Source organism: Neopelma chrysocephalum, unplaced genomic scaffold, assembly GCF_003984885.1.
Source record: "Neopelma chrysocephalum unplaced genomic scaffold, ASM398488v2 Primary Assembly neopelma1_24, whole genome shotgun sequence".
Taxonomy (NCBI): domain Eukaryota; kingdom Metazoa; phylum Chordata; class Aves; order Passeriformes; family Pipridae; genus Neopelma; species Neopelma chrysocephalum.
The window spans coordinates 31,775,694-31,798,098 of record NW_020897693.1 but is presented as its reverse complement, the minus strand read 5'-3'; the positions used below and the strand labels follow the sequence as shown (position 1 = coordinate 31,798,098).

Sequence of the window (22,405 nt, the reverse complement as noted above, 5' to 3'; positions counted from 1 at the left end):
AAACAAAAACCCAAACAAAAAGAACAACAAAAAACCAAAACAAACAAAAACCCACTGAACACAGAGTTAGTAGACAGATCAGATTTGTACCAGTTTTTAAGTTACAGAAAATTATTAAGGAAAAATGAGCAATCAAAGATCCATGTTTCTTGCTCTTCTAAAGCATGAAGAAAACTGCATTTTCTTGACAAACAGCTTTTTAAAATACTGGAAATCAGGATTTTAGTGTACTAGAACTATGCTTTGTTCAGTAGAAACTTTAGTTTTTACATCATTGGAATACAGTAGTGTCTCATTTTTCCTTCTCACATTCTGAGGAACTTTTCCAACTATTTCATATGGTGCCAGATCTATTTCTGAGTCCTTCTCTCCCAGTCCGGACATAGAAACAAGAACACAAGGCGTACATTAGTTTGTTTGTATTCTTCTACCACAGATCATGTAACTAAGTTCTTTTTTTAGAAAATAAAAAAAGAAATGTACTGGAAGTTATGGAGGAAAGCCTGTTTCTGTTTAATCCTACTTTATCTCAAAACAGGGCTATGTCTCTTCTTAAAAAGGCAGAAAAGACTTAACTAGCCAAAACAGAGAAGCAACTTCCTGCAAATTCCCAGTTCAAGGCTGTCTGAAAAGGATATGCTGCTTGTAGAGGAAATTATTTTTATGTTTGTACGCAACATTTATGATAATTAGAGAATATAGAGAAGAGACAGTGACCTAGTGTTGGAGAAAATGGTTTAAGATGTGAGAACTGAGGAGCTGTATCTTTAGCTGATTGAAAGGATAAACTGAGTATTTTAGAGACATTTTCATTAAGAAAAATATCAGATCCTTAATTAATGAAGAAAGCTATAACAGCAGCATATAACTGGAAGTTTTAATGTTACAGTAATCAAGGAGAGCAATAGTCTCTCCATGCATGTATTAGTCTTATGGATTATACCTTGTATAGAGGTAGCTGTGAGATGGAATGTTTACAGGTGGCCAGATTAGATGATTTCCAGATCGAACTCTTTTAAGGTCTACATTGTTATCTCCATGCTGTATCTGCTTTTCCTTCCCCCTCTTCCTTCTTGCCATAATTCTTGGTCAGGGTATTTATAATGAATTCCAACCTTCTCGACCAATGCAAGGTTACAAATTTCTGCACCAGCAGCTTGCTGAATACACTTACCTTGCGCTATAGGTGTCCTTTGATGATGAGCAGATTCTGTCTTTTTCTAGGTGGCAAACCTATCAGAAGAACAACTGTATTTTCCCTCCCTTAGAAGGAAACCTATTTTTCAGCATTAACAGAAATAGTTGGTGGGTTTTTTAAAAAGTATTATTTTCACATGATGAAAGAACGAAATTCCCATTGAATAAAATGTCATATTTTCTTCCATCTAATGCATTAGAGTTTATTGCAAGAATTCAGTTGTTGGTAACTGGTTTGAATTTTAAAAACTTGCTTTTGATTATGCTATCAAGTGTGATCTTAGGAAGAAATCAGAGTGAAATGCATTAGCTATGGAAGTTGTGAAGTCAAGGAATTTTTTACTTTGCCTCCTACTCTTGCAAGTTATAGCTGTATTCTAAAAGTATGCTTTTAATGTTAATTAGGTGTTAGTGGTAATAGTACAGGTCTACCAATGCTCCTTCAAGCATTTTCTGAGGTCATTGACACCACATTTTTTTTAATAAATAAAGACAATATAAAAATAATTAAAAAAAAAAAGGACAAACCTCTGCAATTCCACCCTACCTCCTACCCCAAAGTCAGAATGCATTACCACAGTACCAATTGTACATATGCAATTATGTGGTAAAATGACAATCACTGTTCAGCTGGTTATGTAGACAAGCCTTCAGTTTGTTGCCTGAAGAATCTAGGAGTAGTGTCTCTAGAAATTACTGACTGTTTTATTAAGATTGTTTAAAGAATACGTTTGATTTGGGATTTTTTTTTTTCATTTTCAGAGTTGATCCATGTCTGGGGAAGGAATGAGGGCCTATTTCAGGAAACAAAACATTTAACATGCCTGCAAAAATGAAGCATTTCTGTGTGTTGATTGGCAGAGACCCTGCTTATCTCCCTCCCTTCCCTATTTGGAACTAGTCTTATTGGCATATTTGCATCAAATGAACCATTCCACCACTTTCTGTGTGCAATTCCCATTAGCAGTTAAATATATGGACTACAGAATACCTTCTGCCACCCTTATTCCAAACATCTCAATCATTGCTTTCTTTTTTTCCTTTAATCCTCCCATCTCAAACTCTTTTTATTTTCTTCCACCTCTATTTTCTTGTCCCTAGCCTAGAACTCACTTAGGGTTCTGCCACATGAATGGAAGTGTTTATAATGGCTTTGCCTGTGCTCTAGTGATAGCTCCATTTTGTGTGCACTTGCCCGGACAATTGAAAATCATTGTGTAGCTTGTTTAAAGTGGAATTGGTTTTTGTTGTCCTATAACATTTCCATCTGTTAAACTCTGACAGTTCAGCTGCTGATCTGTATGTGGTGGAGCAGTTTCTGCAGAACTGGGAGTTTGGTAATCCTGTAGATGGTCAGGCACGTGCTTGCTGCTCTGGACCACTAAGTTTATTCCCAGCTGAACTGCCTTGCTTAAGAGTTGATCTTAGCTGCTAATACAGTTCTGTCAGCTATATTAGAGCACTCTGGCTCTGCTACGCTCATTATGCAAGATGTTGACAGAATGCTGTGATACAGCAAAATCTATATTGGAAACTTCTATAGCAAAATTTGTGTTGAGATAGTCCTCTAAAGCTACATAATAAAATATAACTGAAAATATGCCATGGTCTTGGCATTTCAATTGATTCATTTTGTGCTTTATACTCTACCATTTGTATATCCAGTCATGTAAGATGATAAAGATTGATGTATTCTAAATTAGAATACATAGGTTAAAACCCCTGTGATCCCATACAGAATTAGAAGGCGATATATAGAAGATATATCTACAGTGAAAGATGATGTCTCAGTGTGTAGAGCTGGTGAAAGGGCTGCCTTCATGTTTTATTTGTTTGGTTTTGTTTGTTTCACATCAGTATGCTGAAAGGGGAGAGTTTGGCTTCCATGCTGTTGTTTTGTCCACCTAATTTCTCTAGTCTTATGTAGTTGAATAACGGGACAGAGAGTGTCTTTTGGTTCAGTGTGTACTAAGACTTGAAGGAATTGGTTGTTTAAAATGATTGGTTTAAAATTAATCTAGATAAATCACTCTGTATTTTTTTTACTGGGGATTTGCACAAAACCATCTGGGGGGTTGTGGGAAGAGAGTCTGGAAACTTTCCTGGGGTACACAAGAAAACACGTCCCTCCATACTTAGTGATTTTTTCCACCTCAGGGTATCTCTGAGGTCCTAGCTTCTGATCTCCTGAGACCACACAATCAAAGGAGTTTGGGGGGCTGAGCCAGACTAGAAAGTAAAGTGCATGTTGGAACTTGGAGGGAATAAGGAGGCAACGGTGGGAATCCAGTGCTGCTGTTAACGTCCTCACAGCTTGTTTTTCCAAAGAACAGATGTGTTCCTCGTTTACCATCCTTCTTATACTTCTTTAGTAAGCTTAGTTGTGTCTAGTAATTACAGTTGGGAATCATGATGGTCTTTCTGCTGTAGAGTTTGGGCACCATTGCCAACTTTATTTTTATGAAATTAACAATTAAAATCAGATTTATCTGTACAGTGCTAGTCCTGATGGAATTGGGATTTGCTGGCATTACTGTCATGCAAACAGTGAGCGTGCAAGAAGATGCTGCTTCCTGGTTTAAAATTCACTAGGCACTTATGGCATGCCATCCTGAATTTTATTAGCCTCAATATAAAGAATAAAAACTTCAATAGCTTCTTTACCAATGATAACTTTTCTTTTAAATATCTTCAGTTCTTACTGCTGGTTAATGGTATGCAGTGGTTGATTATGAATATTCGAAAGAAATATAAACAATGTTCTGTTTTGTTTTTCAGAGAATGCAGAATCAATTGATCTCAAACAGTTTTTTGACCTACATTTCTCACATATATATTATGTGTTCTTTGAAAACTTTGTGACTATTGAAGTAGGCCTTAAACAAAAAGGTAAGTATTCTAAATAGAACATTTTTTGTCGAAGTTCTTGTGTTTTTGTTATAAAATAACATAGGGTGCTGTAAATAAAGCCCTATGCGGTCACAAATGGTAACATTAGCTGTGCAGAAATATGTGTAAGCACTAACTTTGCAAATAAAGGCAGAGCAGTGAGACATGCACAATGGAGGTGAGCAAGAGGTGTTTATTCTCTGATGATGAGGTTTGTCCTTTTGCAAAGTGAGGATTCTTAAGGTGTTATACTTCATGTTTTGCAGAATTATTCTTTAACAAGATATTGTGTAACTTAATCTCTCCCAGCTGTTGATGCCATAATAGGAAGTTATACAAACTGTACCTGTTATAAACTGTATTTATGAAATGTAATTTTTATTTGCATAAGTAATGCAAAGTTATGATTGCGTAAATGCAGGGTTTTGTTTTACACATTTAAGGATCTTTGTCAGTGCTTTTATATTTTGTTTTGATAATGAAAGTGCATCTTCTATTTATTTTTAATTGCATCTAGGTCACAAGTCTCAGAGAGAAGAATTAGATTCTATTCTTTTTATTTTTGAGGTAAGATAATTTGAATATGTTTTTTGCTTTGAATTAAGTCCTGTTATTCTACAGTTGCCTGGAAATACACTTTGCATTTAACTGCTTTCCTTCTTCCTTTTGCTTAGAGCTGAATTTATGTGCTTTATGTGAGAAGAAAAAGAATTCGACTTGCAGTTTTGCAAGAAGATGTCTAAACTGGAAAAAGATATTTTCTATGTCTGCAGATAGTTCAATACTCTTTGGTGGTGGTGTTTCCCCCATAGTGCATTATACACTTTGAAATGCTCATAAAGTCAATCTCTGTTTAGTCATGATCTGTTTGACTTTTTGGTTGCTGTTATCTCTGATTTTTCTCATAATAGATTGCTACTGCAGAATTGTTTTTTATAGATCCTTTTTACTTTCAAAAAGATTCATTATTTGAAAATTGCATTTCACAATATCATTTCCAAAAGCATATCTTGAATTAATTTAGGTAAATTAGAAACTAATTTAATTTAATCAGAACATTTCTGAGCAGACACTATAGTTTAGAAATAGCTTAGAATGTTAAATTTTTGTCTTTCCTTTTTGATGGAGGCTTCTAATTATAGAACAAGGACTATGGTTTTTTTTTTAGATACGTAAAACTGAAAGCTAATCAATGCTTATCTCATGATTGAATACAAATTCAGTTATTATTTATTGATTAGTGAAGTATGTTGGTGAATCTGAAGAGAGCTAGTTCATTTGTTCACTAGTTCCTGCATAAAGGGATATTAGGTGATCTGTGCTTTGGAAGCAGTTGTACAGGGTGCTGGAGGGCCACATCCAGGAATTTATTTGAGAAACTAGGTTATTTACAAGTTGCAAGTGGCTCTAGTTTAAATGTTGCAAGTGCTACATGATAAATTTTTAACTGCCTTTGTTACTAACTGCTCTGTTTCTTACTGTCTGAAGATGATCATCCTCCAACCTAGGTGTAGAGGTCTTGTCTTGGTTGTTTTGCTGTAGCTCATTACCCCTCTGAGAAGGCAGAAGCGAATATTTGCTTGTGCCACATAGGCAAGCTGACAGCTGAACATCCTAGTTTAAGCCACTAGAAAGGTGGAATAACCTAATGCAACCTGTTGTGAACTAGAACTGAGGCAGACGCTCATCCTATTGCATTCCCTAGGCTATAAGCAGCAGTATCTATCAGAGAGGCAGTGGAGCCAGATGAACTGCAGTAACATCTGAAGTCTCCAATGCAGGATTTGTCAGACAGTCTGTCAGAGCCTTTGGGCTTCTTAGCTTTAGGAATGGGATCATCTTGAAAGGACAATAATGCTTCCAAGGAGAGCAGTGTGGGAATTTTCTAAGTTGGTGCTTTGGTTTCTGACCTGTGGCCTTTGTGAAAGCACTCTTTTGTCTTCCAAGAGCAACATCTGCAACATACATCCTTGGGTTCTGTTTTTTTATAGAAAATTTTACAACTCCTTCCTGAGAGGATTCATCAGAGATGGCAATTTCATAGTATTGGTAAGTTGATTTTCTTTACTTTTTATTTTTTTTCCTCACTTTTTTTTTGTTGTTGTTCTTTTTGAGCTTCTTTTTTATTAGTAGATACTAGTAGTTTATGCTACTCATTTCCTTGAACTTTAAGTGGTGTACCAGGGATTATGGTCTTGAAACTCTTGCAAGCTAGGTTAAGGAAAAATATAATAATAAAGAAAACAAATAAAAAACCCCACCAAAGTAATGAATGCTCTTTTAGGTAGAATTAAATCTGGGAATCTGGAAATAGAACAGTGGCTGAGAAAGAACAAGGACAAAGTGGAAAGTTTAAAGTTTTAATTATTATTTTTTCCTTATTTTTTTCTTTTAGTAATACATTTCAAAATTGACATGAGGTTGGTGTTTGTAAATGGGGAATGCTGATTTTATGCATAGTGATAACTTGAGAATGATTTAATTTACACATCTCAGAAGTCCTTGGGGAAAGATATTATACATTATGAGGAAGCTATAAAAGGTGATGTTTGGTTTTTTCCTTCTGGCATTGAGTCAGTTGCCTGAAGATATCAAGGTCACCAAGATTAAACTGGAGATTGCCAAGGACTTGTTTAAAAGTTACTATCAAGTCTGACCGAGAACTCTGACATCTTACTTATATAGAAAGAAAGAACAAAAGCAAACAAATATTTTTTTCCTTTTTTTTTAGGGTTGATTTTAAAGAAGCTTCTTCACACTGGAAATTCATTAAAGGTATTGGAAAAAGTTGCATACTACATTTGCTTAAAATACTTAAAGATACAGATAAGAACATAACAGCAAATTTTTATGGTAAAAGCACAGGAATCAAAACCAGATCATGACTTGTGTGTCGTGAAAGAATGACTTCAAGTCATCATCTTTACCTTGATAGAACTACTCAGAGTAGTAATGTGTTTATATAGAGTAGCCAGTGGTTTAAAGGATTTTGCATTAACACAGAAATATTGCCTTAACCGTTCATTGTTAGGGGCAAGGAAACTGGTTTCAGGATTCAGGAATCAGAACTACCTTGGAAATGGAAGATTGCTGGTGGGTAGAGTAACTTAAATGTCTGACCATGGAACAAAAGCCACTCAAATGTAACATGTAGTTTTGGTACTGCAGCAAAAAGCTGCTCCATTCTTCTGTAAACCACCTGCAGGCTTGTCTGATACTGAGCCAGGAGGGGAGTGCTCTAGGACTCCATCACCTGTTTTGAAGGAGAAATGGAAGAAGGTAGAATGGGTCATTCTGATACAGAAAGCTCACTCTGTTGTTAAGTCACGAACACATTTAGAAATTTTATGTCAGTCTTTATTTTCTGAAAAATTCATGTGGTGCCTTGAAGTGCTGTAGTCAAGCAGGTGATTAGACACGTGTTGGTTTTTTCCTCTTCTTTCAGAGAAACCCCTATGAAAAATTCTGTGAGACAAACAGCAGTGAAGGTGCCAGGGTTACCCTTGCATTTCAGCAGGAGCAGCAGATGTGTTAGATTGGCTCTGCTGATTGCTGGTGGTCATACTGTTTGCCCTCATTTTTTCTATCACTCACCTTCGCCCTCCAGGAAAAATGGAAATTCTTTTGTATGTTCTGGGACAAGATAACTTATTCTGTTTTTTTTTTTTCCTTCTAAGATACGTCGAGAGGGAGTGCGTCTCTTTCTTTTGTGGCTGCAAGCACTTCAAAATAACTGTAGTAAAGAACAATTATGGATGTTTTCTTGCTTGATTCCTGGATTTTCATCACCACAGTCTGAATATGGCCCCCGAACACTTGATAATCTCATTAACCCTCCGCTTAATGTTCAAGAAAGTAAGTTATTTGGTAGTATTACTCAATTTTCAACATAATTCAATTCTTGTCACAGAAAAGGCAAGTTGAGGTAACAAAAACTAAAGTACATATGTACCCAGGAAGATGATGGAGCTATTAATGAGTTTCTTAGCAGTTTATCAAGTCTTCTTTCAGTAGCAACTGTTTTGTTATTTTTCAGGATGAGTTGTTTTTTGTGGTTGTTGGAATGTTTTCCCTAAGTATGGCTATTGTAGCTTAACACATAGGGGGTGAAAATTAACTGACCAATTTTATGCAATTCTTCAGAATTGCAAGAGGATACTGCATCTACTGCAAAGTTGCACATTCTGCTTGCATTGAACATTTGCACTGGCTTTGTTCATACTCCAGGGACCAAGCTGTGCAAAGCAGTTTCTGGTGTGGCCTTTAAGAGAATGAGTGGTTTTTAGGGCACTGTGTAAGGGCAAATGTGTCTGGGTATGACCAGGCAATTAAGGCTGTGATATTTTTGCAACTTGAAATCTTTGAAAAGCATCGGACCTTGTAAATTGCAAAACCTGAGGTCATAAAGGTTTGCATCAATAGAAAAGCATGAGCATTCTGAGATAAGGTTTTTATACTTTCTAGATTTTTTTTTTACTGGTAAGGTCATTATCTTGATTCTAATCAATAGAGGATAGTTTTTCTCTTAAGATGATTCTTAAGACAGTTTTTCCTTTGTTCACTCTAGCAGTAAGTATCAGATACTGGTTACTTCGGGGAGCCTCTTGCCTACTAACTCAATTTATTCTTGTTAGTGGGATTTTAAGCTTACTTATTAATGATTTGCAATTGGATTGGGTCCTAAGTGCAAACTGTGCATTCACATAAGTGGGAATAAGAAGTTAACCGCTTTTTCCTCTGAACATTAAGTGCTGTTGCCTTTTTTCCATCTTCACCCAGTATTTTAATATTTTATTGCTTGTAGAGGCAAGCAGTGTCTCTGTGACTAGTTATTAAATTTTCTGAAACTTAGCAGACAAATTTCATGGCAGGATAGCTCTGCAGGCAAAAGTTTGCTACATCCTTAAGCCCTGTTTTGCAGTTATCTTGTGAAATGCAGAGTGCAAACAGTGAAATGTGAGCATCTAACTACAGGAACAGGAGAAAACTCAACTCTGAAGTAGCTTCGTTGTTGAGGCAAAGAAAAGATACAGCTAGTAAAACTTAACAGAAATGTAACTGATCAACTATCAAATGAGAAAATTGTGAAAGATGTAAGTAAAGATTTGGCATTTGTGCAACATAAATGTTACTCTATTGTTTGCATAAATTCCAAAAGAAATGGATTACACCTTTTGGAAAAAATTCAGTTTTGGCAGGTAGATTCCCAAGGTGCATTAAGAAAACCTACTTATTATCTACTGTGCTTTTTATATGGGTAAGAAATTAATTCTGTGGTGGTTTATTAGTTAAAATTTCCTGATTTTCATTAATCTGTGGGTGTACTGTTTTACTTATAACTGTCTCTGCTTACCCCAGTGCATTCCTACTTTCATAACTCAGTAGATATTTATGTGTGAGAAGAAATGGTCTAAATGTTAGGTGTACTTCTATTTTTCTTTAAATAGCTCAAGTGACTACAGAGGAAATCACTCCACTTGTTCCTCCACAATCGGGAGATAAAGGACAAGAAGATTTAACTAGCTATTTTTTAGAAGCACTTTTGAAATACATGGTAATTCAGGTATGTTCTATAGTTTCCAAGCAAACAAGTATGAAACGATTAACACCTCTTTGTCCATTACAATAAGTATTTTACTTTTAGCACTGCAGATGTTTATAAAAATCCTTTAAAGATTCCTCCCTCTTGCCCCTCCCTCAAGTGTCCTTTGTAAAAAGCAGGTTCTCCTAGAAAAATCTTCACTTGTCTTCTATGTGAAGATTCCTAGGTCTTTTACCAGAGGATCTTCCATCAAATTGTGGCATAGAGGAAAAACAACTTGTCAGTCACTTCCAGCTGATTTCAGTTCCCTTCCCATTTTCACCTCCCCTTCCCTGCCTTGTTGCCTTCAACCAGTGGATCAACTGTGTGCAGAAAATGAAGACTTGAACGAGTACTTAGTCCACTGTGTGCAACTCGAGCTCACACTATATGTCCTTCCCCTTGTAGTTTGGCACTACCATGATCTCAGCCAGTACTTGAAATGCAGGGCAGGGCATGGCAGCAGCTTCTGTCAAAAACTGTGGCCTGGCTGTTATATGTTGTGTAACTGATTTGCTGGCCAGCTAGCACATGCTGTTTCTGAGCCTGCTCTTCTGTCATGTGCACAGCAAGTTACTTGACTGCATGACACATGGTAGATGTTCCAGGGTACTGCCTTCTGGGTTAGACTTGTCCAGCAGAGCCCAGTTGGGTATCTTTCCATAAATTTTCCTTCACACTTTTGCAGATTTTCTAGAGAAGATGGGCAGTGTACAAATATGACCAATATTAAAGATTTCATGGCTTCCCTTTTTCTATCCTTCTCTGTGAACTTTGCCGTGCTGGAATAATTTGCAACCTCATTTTGTTGCTTCCAGCATCCCCTAGTTTGAATAGAGGTCATCATACTTGTGATCTGTAGGGTAAGCTTATTACTGACTATTCACTTAGGAGAAAAATAGCGTTTATGTTTTTGAAAACAACTGCTCTCTCTGTAGTGAATTGGTAGTATTATATTTGAATGCAGATAAGTCATTGAGACAGGTGTCAAAGGGCTTGTTCAGTATGTGAGTGCTGAAGTTTTGCTGAAGTTTCTTTAGAGGCACTGACAGTTGCAAGCTGAGTAGTTACTTCTTTGATATTAAGTTCTGCTAAAGGACTTTGTCACAAAATAATACGTATCGCCCATTCTATTGAATTATATTGGGGGATGAAATATGTATTCCACTCTAAAAGCCCTGAAAATAGATCATAATAGAACTGTGGCTTTGAGTAAGGAATGGAGGAGTAGAGGGGAAAAGGAAAAAAAAGAAGGGCAAATTACCCAGCTCTGCAGGCAGATGGATCCTTGTGAACAAAGATGGAAACTGCATGTTAGATTTCTTAAGGAGAACTTACCATGCTTCGTACTGCTTACCACGTAGGAAAACATTTCATAATGGGAAATGCTTAGTACTCATGATCCATGAAAGTACATTTGTGTAACTCAACTTTAAAGTTGTATCTTCTGATGCACATGGTTGAAAAATGTTTGTTTCATATTGCCAACTATACAAATGAATCCGAGTACTTATTATAATGAATATATGGACACTTATTAGTTGAAATGTGTTAAAAGAAATTGTTAAAGAAATATTTGGAGTGGCACGGGTAATTATTCTTCTCTTATAAAACATTTTGAAGTAAAACAGTTTTATTAAAAGCAGTGGATTTGAGTTTACTCCGTGACTTAGCAAGGTGACTGTAAAGGCAGATGTATTTCTATTGGTTTAGGTATTTAGTGTGTTCAAGTTCATTTTGAAGCAATGTTTTGGAAGAGAACAGCCTTTGTTTCTTTGTTGTTTCCTAGCTAGTTTCTTTTTAATCTTTCTGAAAGTCTTTATTCAAATGTATGATTGTGTTTCAAAGAAATAACTGATGAAATGTCCTCTTTGTAAGTTATCTTTCTATTCCACTTATAGATGTTTGCTTTGTCCAATTTCTTTTTTTAAGGTTAAGAGTTTAGAATGGAAGAACAAGGAAAACCAGGAAAAGGGATTTTCATTTTTATTCTCAAATTTTAAGAAATACTACTTACCTTCTATTTTCCCAAACATCTGTAAGGAGAGCAGCTTGTATAACCCTATACTTGGTAAGTGTTAACACAGCTGATAAAATCATTACATTTTACTTAATACGGAAGTTATGATGCGATTAGTGAGAGATGCCTCTGCCCAAGTTAAGTTGCAAACTAGACCAAATGCCAATTGAACAACACCAACTTTATTTTGTAACATTAAGTGTATAGAGGAAAGAGAAAGAGAGAGAAGGAGAGAGACAGTACAAGCAAAAGATAGTCACCACCTGTAGATCCAGCGGCATCCCAATGATCCTTCTTTATCTTGGGCTCGGTGGCATGGTGGGGGACCCAGTTCATTTTTCTGTTGGTAAGTTCTGTGCAGAAAGGGGTACTGAGTCCATAAGGTTTGCTGCTGACTACCAAATCTTTTCACATTTATACATTTTAGCAAACAAAGGAATTAATGCTTATTGGCTACAAGTTACATAGTTCTCTTATTAATTAGTATTCTATCTTCTGTTGGTTAAATGATTCCCTTGCTTCTTATGCTAATTAGTGTGCATGCTCAGTCTTTCTCTTCTTTTGCGTCATGGATTTCTTGAGTTGGTGGGCCATGAGTCAGTGGTCATGATCTCCCCCTGCCAGAATTACCTTTTACCCAGTCAGAGCTGATTTCAGCACAATTGCTGAGTTGGTTTTATTAGTTTCTTCCTTTTCTTGGGAGTTGTGACAAATGTCCTTGTGGCCCATAAATTTTGCATTCTTTGTATCCACTATCAGTGATATATCCTTCTTCCCAAGCTTTGTTAACCTCCCGCTAGGTCTTAACACCTGGACAACTGTGCTACCTGTATACAGTCCAAGTTCTGGGTATCCACAGAGGCGTATTCCAGGGGGATTGGGTGGCTGTTAATGGTCGCAGATGCCGTCTGTCCCATAACTTGGGATGATCTTTGTTTGACCGGTGATACGCATATGAGCAGTTGCTTCTTTTCCACACAGTCTGTCACCATGGGGATGCATTAACCAGGATGTGCTAACCAGATCTTGCCTCTGCCAAGGCCTGGAATTAGCACCTTCCTGTCAGAAATTCCTCCCTTGTATGGCCTTAACAGTGTTTGAGGCTGGTAACTGTGCTCTCTAACAAGAGAGTATAGCAAAGTTTTTTGCTCGTCATGTTGCCCATGAAGAGCATTCTCCAAAAGTATTTCTCATGAAAGAACATGTTATAGTTCCCATTCATGATTTTCAGTTCTTCATTTGTGGAGGCTTCTGACTCTTTCATTAGAGTCAATCTTGCTATATTAACCTGATTAAGGTAAATGAAATGTTCTTGTAAAACAGATCTTTAATGTGATCTCTGTTGTTGATCTCAATTTTGCTCTGAAGAGAAACTACTGCTGCCGAGATAAAAGGTGTTAGTGTGCTGTTCTTTGAGTGTGTTGTCTTTATCTGTACAGAATCATAGTGTTTGGATCATACAGTGCTTGCTCATAGTTCTGATAGAGCAAAGTTAATTAGGCTTTTGTGCCAACTGCATTTTGTCGAGAGCTTGGAGTAGGAAGAGGAGGCTAGAGTTTAACACACTCTTTAAAGCTGATGGTGCTAGAATGTATCTTTCCATATACAGGGTGAAATTTTAGGTTTAAGCAAACTTAAGTAGAGTTTTACTCAGAGATTTTTAGTCCATTTTTGAACTAGAATGTTGTTTGCAAATCTTGATTTTTGTTGTATCAGGTTTGCATGCACCTATGCAGTGTTGGTTGTAAGCCAATAGAGTTCAAGACTCTTCTTTGCAAAGTGATATCAGGTATTCAGGCTTTAAGCTACCATTTAATTACTTGAAACACTACTTACACAAACACCTCACCTCACTGTTCCTCTTATCTGTCGGTGCAGCATCTCAAAAGCATTAGTAGGGATGTCCAGCCACAATTCCATATTATAAAATCAGGCTGTCAGGGAAGTTTTTTGAAAAGGTTGTAGTTTCTTCCAGTGTATATACATTTATTTGGATTTCAGAGATGGTTGTTTCAAAACCATGTTTTCTTGGGAAAGATAAACAGTGGACCTTCTCATCTAGGGGAGAAGAGACAGTATAAATCTAGCCATAAGTAATAGTAGAACAAGAGTTATGTGAAGATGCTGAAGAGGTTCAGCGATAAAATAGCCACAAGAAGGATGGTAAGCAGTGCTGAGAAAGCAAACCTACTGTTGCTTGATGCCCTCGAACAAGAAATACGGAAATTATATTTTCTCTTTCTGTGAAGATCTTGATTTAGTCTTCTTTAGAAGTGTTACTGTAGTCCTCTGTTTTTCTGTGAACCGTAAACAAGAAACTTCCAAGACCTTAGGGAAGAAGAGGACAATAGGGAACAAGAAGAAATGGGCACAGGCACAGATCTCCAGAATTACCGTGAGTGCCTTAAACTGTGCAAAGTCAGCAACAGTGATGAGGATTTTTGGAACAATACAGTGATGAAAACAGCAGAAGCACTGGTGAGTAGAATAATCTTTTCTCCTCTAAGAAGTTCTTCTCTGACATGCATCTTCCCACCCTATTTGAAAATAATCCCGTGTCTGTTCTGAATTTACAGCATTTAGGCTGAAAGCAGGGCAAACTTGGGCACTGAGCCTGCTACTCAAAAGAGTTCTTATCCTACTGGTGTAGTGTTTAATCTAGGAGAAGTCATGAGGTACAAATCAAAACAGTAATTTTAATAAGCATGCATTGATACAGGGCTTTACTGAATATAGTATATTAGACTGAGGTTTCTTTTTTTCCTTCTTTCCTGCTTTCCTTCTTTGTTTTCAGATAAATATATTGGTTACAGTAAGGAGCACCGAGCATTCCAGTTACAGGAAAGCTAGTGTTGAAAAGCCTATGAGATCTGTTTTTTTGTGGGGATTTTATTTGGGATTTTTTTGTTTTGGTTTGGGGGTTTTTGTTTCTTTGTTTGTTTTTGTCTTCCTGTAGTGTCTTTGTTAAACATCTGTTGAGATTGAGTTAGAAACTGTTTAGGAAGAACTAGAGATATGGCAGTAAGATTCTAGGGGCATTGCTTCTTCCATTATAGTAATGTGCCTTTCTATGCCGTTTCCAAGCCATTTAGATGGGCTCCTTCATGTACAGGGAAACAATAGAGTGGGCTGTCTTACAGTTTTCTTCAGCTCTTCATTCCTGATGAACCCTTTTTTGTCTTAAAAATTGGTCAAAGCTTACAGGTATCCACCACTATAACTGAGGTTTTGCTGGCCTTTTCATTTTCTACCCTGTGTATGTCTTCCACCACCTACAGCTTCCTGCCCTTTTTGGCATCAGCTCATGTCAGGTTCCCAGAGGAGGAAGGGCAGCAGGTGTGGAAAGCCCAAAACATAACAGAAAGGAAAAATGGAAAGTTGGGGGAAGGGAATATTTCCTTTTGTGCTGTTTGAGTCAATCTAACAAGCTCTATTTTGCTTTGGTTTTATGTCTGTGTCCTCATCTGAAGCCTTGATACCTACTTCCAAGATGGACAGCAATGTGAAAATAGAAGAAATGGCTGAAGAAGGATACATTTGAGAAGCAGCTTCAGCACATACTGCAGTTGGAACAAAATGTATAGAAAGGATGTTCCGAGAGGATATCATGAAACTAAAAGGAGACAATATACTGCAAAGACATGTTTACTGCTTTTTAGTCCTTTTGAAAATACTGCAGCCTTTGTGCTCTGCTGAATGCAAATAGATACCAGAGAGAACTGATTTTTGCATCTTTAAATAATGTGCTATCAGGCATTTGCTTTCTTCTTTCACAGATTGTACTGTTATATATGCATCTGTTTAAGATACTAGTTTTTCATTTTATTACTAGCCTGCTGCTTTCCACAGAATGAAAACGATATGCTGAGGTTTTTCATTTGCAGTAAATAAACCATTTGTAAACTTTTCAAAAAGTATTGTGTGCATTTGTTACTTACTTAGGTGGATGGTATGCAAGAATCGTGGTTTTTTCCTCTAAAAATTATGGTTCCATTGATAAGTGTGCATGGAACTTTGTAGCGTGTTCTGGGAACATTCCTCAGTTTAGCAGCATTGTGATGAGTTTATCGCTACTTAAGTATGTGGCTGTTGAAATGGCACCGAGATACACCATCTTGGATATCCTCGGTGCTGGTGCTGGATTTTGTGTATTTGTATTGATAACAAGGAAATCTTTGCAGCAGTCTGGCAGATAGGCTGGCTTCACTTTAGATGCCTTAAAAAGGCTGTCGTAATTTAATTGCCTAGATAGTAGTAGTTTATTTCTGTGCTACCATCCAGATAGCTTCTGTATTCTGATACCATAAACTGGCAAAGTTATGCAGGATCCTTTAAAGCAACTCTTGACCTTGCATTAGGAAGATCCGATCAGGGAACAACTTTATACTGTTCAGTGTGACTACTGTACATCTTCTTTGACTCTCTCCGTTAGTATGTTTGAACTGCCCTCTGGTTTGTTAAACCTTGGAACATCTCTCTTGCTCCTGTAGTACAGGCTACAGAAGAGTTGAGGCAGTGCTGAAATACTATTTCTGTCCAATCTATCACTCTGTATCTGGATAGGACCGTAATTTTCTATGCTTCCTTCTTTTTGATCTTGTTTGTTGTTGTTTTGGTTTGGATTTTTGTTTATGCTGGGGGTGTTTTGGTTTGGGGTTTTTGTGCTGTCACTAGTTTAAAATTGTGATACTGAAACACCAGCAGCAGGGTGTTCTGACAGCACATATCATAATCTGTCCTCACACTAATATTCATCTTCTTTCTGTATTGGAGCATATCTCACACTTGCCCTTCTAGAGCTAGGATTAGAGTTGGTTGGCACACCACTCCCAGAGAAATCTCATTTGCACATGAAAGTACCGTTGCCGCTTCAGGTTGATAATTAGTAACGCAGAACTATTTTGCACCCTGTCTTGGGTTATGAAACCCAGAAATTACATTTTGCAGTGTTGAGTCACAGAAAAATGCACAATTTTAAAACATTATCCATGTGTTTCCCCATCTTTGTAGTGCTTTTACCACACATGTCCATTCTATCCACATTGAGTTATTAAGTACTGGCATATTTTTTTTCTGAAGCAGATTCAGGAATACTGATGACTCCAGCACAGTAGAGAACCAGAAGCGCTAAATAGTTCTGAACTATCATGTTGAACATGCGATAGCGAAAATGGAATTGTCAATTATAGGCCCCAAATAAGCACAGTTCCTGCCAGTTCGTGGGCTGCTGGACATCATTCATTACATTTCCTGCAGGCCAGTAGGGAATAGCTATTGAAGCTATTGCCACAGAATAATCTTTGAGCTAAGTCATGTGCCTGTGGTCTGTCAGCAAAGTCCAGCAAAACTAGCCAGTGCAGATGTGGCACTAGGTGAAGCTACAAAGCTCATATGGCTTTGGAGCAGGATTTTTCTGTTCTATTCATATTTCACCTATTGCAGGATCGGAAGAGGCTGTGTTTATTGTAGCTGCTGTATACATTTGGGAATTATATATCTTCCATTGTAGCCATGGTTAGATTTGACAATATCTTAATTTTATATGAACATAGTTTTCTCGTATAGGTCATAGTCTAGTTAACAGTTATTTTGCTACTTAAAACTTCTTTCTAATTTTTAATGCAAATGTGAAGTAGTGAATTTGCTGAAGTTTATATTTAAATATTGAGTATAACATGTAGCTTAAAAAAACCTGAAAACAAGGAAAATAAATATATTTACTTGTTTAGGAAAAAAAAAGCAAACAAAGATGTAAGGCTATAGAAATCACTGTCAGATAAAAATAGTAAAGGTTTTGCATAGCAGAAATAAGTTTCTGTCTTTTGGACCAAACAGTGTTGTCTCCCTCCAGGAGAAAAGTAAAGTGTTTTGATGTCTTATAATAATTGAAATTTTCTCTATTGCGTTCATTTCAGCACATCTTGGAATGAGTTGTGCAACAGTGAATGCAACAAAACACCTCTGAAAGTTCACATGTATTGTTTATGGTTTTAGGATTTCTTTCTTACACAGAGCTTTCTCTCTGCACATATTTTTAAAATGTTTCATTTCTTCACAGATATACCACAAATGAGACCAAAGCCACATTATGTAATGGTTAAGAAAGATGCTGAAACCAATGAGGCAATATATTGCACAAAGGAACCTTTTATTAAGGCTCGTGTTATTGTCATTCGATGGTTGGTGTCTTTCTGGCTTGAGCCAAAACCGCATACAGGACCTCATATTCCTGGGATGGAAGGTGAAAATGTGCCAAAGAATATTCAGGTAAAATCAAATGCACCAAAATGTGTTTGTTTTCATGTTTTTGTCTTAATTGTTATGTCAGCAGTATGCACTCCTATGATAATTACAACTAATGAAAAGTTAAAAAAGGAATTTCTGAACAAATGTTATGCTTATTAATTCACTTCAGAACAACCTACTATGCTGCTTTTTTTTGTTTCAAATTCTGCAATTTGTTTTTAATCAAATAGACATAAGAACTCTTGAAATGCAGTGAATCCTTTTTTGTGTGTTTTTTTTCTTGAATTCATTGTACTGTTTTGAATTATACTTGTTTAAGTATAACGTTTATATAGTATATAAACATTATATATTGTATATATTATATATTATCTATACATTATATATTATATGTATACATTATAAATTTTATAGATATATACTATGTTTAAGTTGTATAACTTAAATTGTACCATTTGATTGTTGTACTAAAAATGAGCTATGGAATATTCTTTAATTTTTATTTCAGAGAGCAGCTGCTAACATGGTTTCAAGGGAGGACAGCAAAAATGACAGTACTGATAAGCAGGATAGAAATGCAGAGCCAGAACAATCTCATTCTAATACAAGTACTCTAACAGAGAGAGAACCAAGTTCTTCCAGCCTCTGCAGTATTGATGAAGAGCATTTAACTGATATTGAAATTGTCCGCAAAGTCTTTTCTTCTAAAAGAAGTAATGTTAATTTTCTAACTGAGATTTTTCGACAGGTAAAAAACCCTCTTTAAAATGCATGAATCTTGATTATTATATTATAAATTATCGTTATGTTCTGGTTTTCTTTCAAGAGCACTTGATCAGCAAACATTATATAAAGTTACAGTTCTTCTATCGTCTTGCCTTTAAGGATCTGTCATCTTACCTTTAAGAATCAAAAAGCTAAAATTCTGAAATATTTTCTGTGTAGAATATCCCCAGTTCCTGATTTTTCTAATTTTATATCTTTAATAACCAGTTTGACAGCATTTAACTTGGACTTCATAGTTTCCCATAAATCGGAATGTTTCATCTTTTCACACATCAACACTGTAGCTATTGGAACTCACAACCAACCATATTTACATAAGCCTCCTGTGGGAGTCTCCAGCTGTTAAAGAGCTGTTTTAGGAGCAACTGAATGTCCTTACCTTTATAGTGTTCATCGGAAGACTGGGACAGGTGGCTGTAGGAGGTAACAGCTTCTGCTGACTTCACTGCAACCAAAGACGTTAGCTGAGCATACTCAAAATAGTGTTTCTCAACTGGAAACTACTAAACAAATTTAAACTGAGAACGTATGCCAGAACAGAACAAGATAGACTTTCTTTATGCCCCATACTATAGATCAAAGACAAGACAGTTTTCTGAATAATGGTAAAGAAAATTATACGAAGTTTCAAGTCCAGTGCACAACACTAATTGCTTTAAACGGCAGAAAGCTTAACATTTTAAAACTCTGTTATATCTGGATGAAATGGATATTTTTGAATGAGGTAAATAAATGTCAGAAGCTTATCCATATCCCTTGTATTGAAGAACTTGGATGCATTACTGAAGGAGATAGTTACCTGAATTCAGCTGCTGCTCAAGGGTTTACAGGGTCTAAGACATGAAATGTAGTCTAAAATTATCAATGGTCAATTTAAAAACTGTCCCCACAGTGAAAAGTGGCAGCAAAGGCAATTTTCTTCATTCTTTTCATAAAGTACTCTGAGAGTTATGTAGATTATTTAGATTTTATGTGCAGTTATGAGATCTCATTTACATCGTTATTTAGCCAGGAGTTTTCAGTGTAAATTCATTTCTAATATGTCAGATATTGTCTAAAACATTAGGACTGAGTTATTCCAGTCAATAAGAGGTTTCAGTTTTACTAAGTGGTAGAAAGATTGTTTGTAGGGAACAAGTTTTATGCATTTTAGACTTCAGGGTACAGAAAAATGTATATTGAGCTTGCAGAAGACTGTTAGACTTGATGAGCAAGTGTGTGACTGATGAACTTGTTTAATTCTGTAATGCATAGCTCAATTCTTTTCAGTGTGATAATGGTATTAAATGTCTATTTACAGAGAGAACGTAAAACTTGTGTTAAGTGGGCCTTCCTTAAAGACATAGGCAATGAATCTTCAACATTCACAGCATAGACTCAGTAAAGCTGTGTGTTAGTGTAGTTTATCTGTTTTTTAAAAAATATAATTAGGATGTCATGGTCGTTGGTAAATGTATTTATAGTTAGTTAAAACCTGACTAGTGTTAAAGGTTTCAGTTGTTACCAGTACAGCAGATACAGAAAACCTACTGAAGAGGGCACTGATCAGCCATTACATCAACTCATATGCGGAGTTTTTAGGAACAACAATTCTAAAGTCTTTTCAGGGAGTCATTTGTTTTAAGGATACCGTTTTGTAAAATCTCATTTAACTAAAAATAAGATAGATGGCTACTGGTATTGTGTGTCGCTTGAATTTTTCTTAGTCATTTAAAACTGGCTTGACTCCACTCTTCCAAATCCTCTGAATGGAAAATGTTGTAATAGAAACTTCTACTCATTCATTTTGCATATTTTTGAGGAGTGTGTGGGTCTTAATTTCAGCAGGCTAGGTGTTAAGTAGATATGCCCACGTGGATTCTCATCTCTCTCTCTCTTTGGCAATGAAGTTGTCAAAGTATTTTCTTGACAAGTTGCTTTCTTTAAATCTCATGGTTTTTTCAGTTTATATATAAAGAAAGTGAGCAAACATTTAGGTTTAGGAGTAAAATGTATGTTAAGATCCTAAGTGGCTGTATTCCCCCCCTTATATCTTATAACTTGTACAAGAGCCCTACTTGATTTCAAGTATTGTGACTGGGTTTTGTTTCTTTCATTTTCTACTCAGGCATTTCTGTTGCCAATATGTGAAGCAGCTGCCATGAGGAAAGTGGTAAAGGTGTATCAGGAATGGATTCAACAAGAAGACAAACCTTTATTTATGAAAGAACCTGAAGACATAATGCAGTGCACAACTGTAGATTGTGATGAAAACATTGACCATAATTCATCAGAGAAAGGAAAAGAAAGAGAAGAGGTAAAATATTTTTGGTTACTGTTTGTGCGGCTTTTTAATATGCCAGTAGACAGAGAAGTGGCTTCCTTGTTAGTTTATATGTGGTTTACTTTGATGTTAGAGCGTCTGTTGGGGAAAATCAATTGTCAAACACTATATGAATGAGCTACCAATTTTATCCACTGTCTAAAGTCTTTTAATGTGGTTCGTTCAATTTAAAACTTCATATCGTTTTATGAACTATTCTCAAGAGATGGATTATACAGTATGCCAATGTTCAGCTGTGTAAAAATTATATACAAATTAAAGGATGAGGAAAATAGTAGTTATTTCATTCAGATACTTCTAAGATAATTGCTACAAGTTTCATGAAATATTGTTGTATCTTTAAGGTGCATTTGTCTGCCATTGTTTATTATTTAATATCTGTTATATCCTTTTTCCTCTAATATAAAGCCAAATTACCTGTCTATAAATGTATGGGATTTTAAGAAAAAATATTTTTCAGGAAAAAGGGATGAACTCGAGTCATGTTAGAAATTCAAACTGGACAAGAAATGGCTGTTATGAAGACACTTTGCATAAAACATCTGAAATTGATATTGAAGAGCAGAATGTACAAGCTGGAGTGCAGTCAGTATTGCAGGTATGAAATAGACTTGATATCTAATTTTATCTAAATTATCTATCTAAAATTATCTAAAACTCTTGCTATCAGCACATAAAGAGTGGAATGTAATGCAATACTTCTGCCAGGGAATCCCATGCATCTCTGAAGCATCTCTAAATTTTAAAAATTATTTTATATGTAACAAGTATGATGATAAATCCCTTCATGGCTAGGCTTCACGAACGAAGATTTGGGAAGGGCTCTACCCACATTGGCTACAAGCGCACTGGTGACTAAAAAGGCCAATACAAGATAGACAAGTCCGGTTGCAAAAGGCACAGCAGAAGGACTCCTTAGGTAGTATTGGCAAGACACGATTCTTTCTGCGTTGTCTTTTCTCCTCAAGAGTGATCCTGCGTGCATTCTCAAAGGAAGCAGCAGCGTTATGGATAGTGTGTCTCCAGACCTCCCGATTGGAGGCCAGAGTAGACCAGTTATGTTGATCAATATGGCCAAGGCTGAGATGTTGCATCAGGGAGTCCTTATATCTTCTCTTTGGGGCTCCTCTCTTGCGGCAACCAGTGGCAAGTTCACCATAAAGCACGATCTTAGGGAGGCGGTGGTCCTCCATCCTTGAGACGTGTCCTGCCCAACGCAGCTGTGTTCTCAGCAACATGGCCTCAATACTCGTAACTGCTGCCTGTTCTAGAACAGACATATACAGTTAGAATAATGACAGTGGTTCACTAAACCTTTATTGATCTTAAGCAGGACAATGTGTAGACCAGTGTTGGGTACTGC

General features: G+C 36.4%; 1 protein-coding gene across 19 annotated transcripts in view; it reads left to right on the top strand.

Moving 5' to 3' along the window:
* RALGAPA1 (Ral GTPase activating protein catalytic alpha subunit 1) overlaps window positions 1-22,405 on the top strand; it is a 151,575-nt gene that overhangs the window by 8,307 nt on the left and 120,863 nt on the right. For all 19 annotated transcript variants that reach the window (XR_003532151.1, XM_027670920.1, XM_027670900.1 and 16 more), the window contains exons 2-12: window positions 3,976-4,086; window positions 4,604-4,653; window positions 6,078-6,135; window positions 6,818-6,861; window positions 7,764-7,941; window positions 9,534-9,649; window positions 11,600-11,738; window positions 17,746-17,954; window positions 18,442-18,681; window positions 20,827-21,015; window positions 21,503-21,640. Coding sequence is in view for 18 of the 19 variants with exons in the window: in XM_027670920.1 (XP_027526721.1) it covers window positions 3,976-4,086; window positions 4,604-4,653; window positions 6,078-6,135; window positions 6,818-6,861; window positions 7,764-7,941; window positions 9,534-9,649; window positions 11,600-11,738; window positions 17,746-17,954; window positions 18,442-18,681; window positions 20,827-21,015; window positions 21,503-21,640 (1,472 nt within the window). In the remaining variant the exon portion in view is untranslated. The remainder of the gene's footprint in view (window positions 1-3,975; window positions 4,087-4,603; window positions 4,654-6,077; window positions 6,136-6,817; window positions 6,862-7,763; window positions 7,942-9,533; window positions 9,650-11,599; window positions 11,739-17,745; window positions 17,955-18,441; window positions 18,682-20,826; window positions 21,016-21,502; window positions 21,641-22,405) is intronic.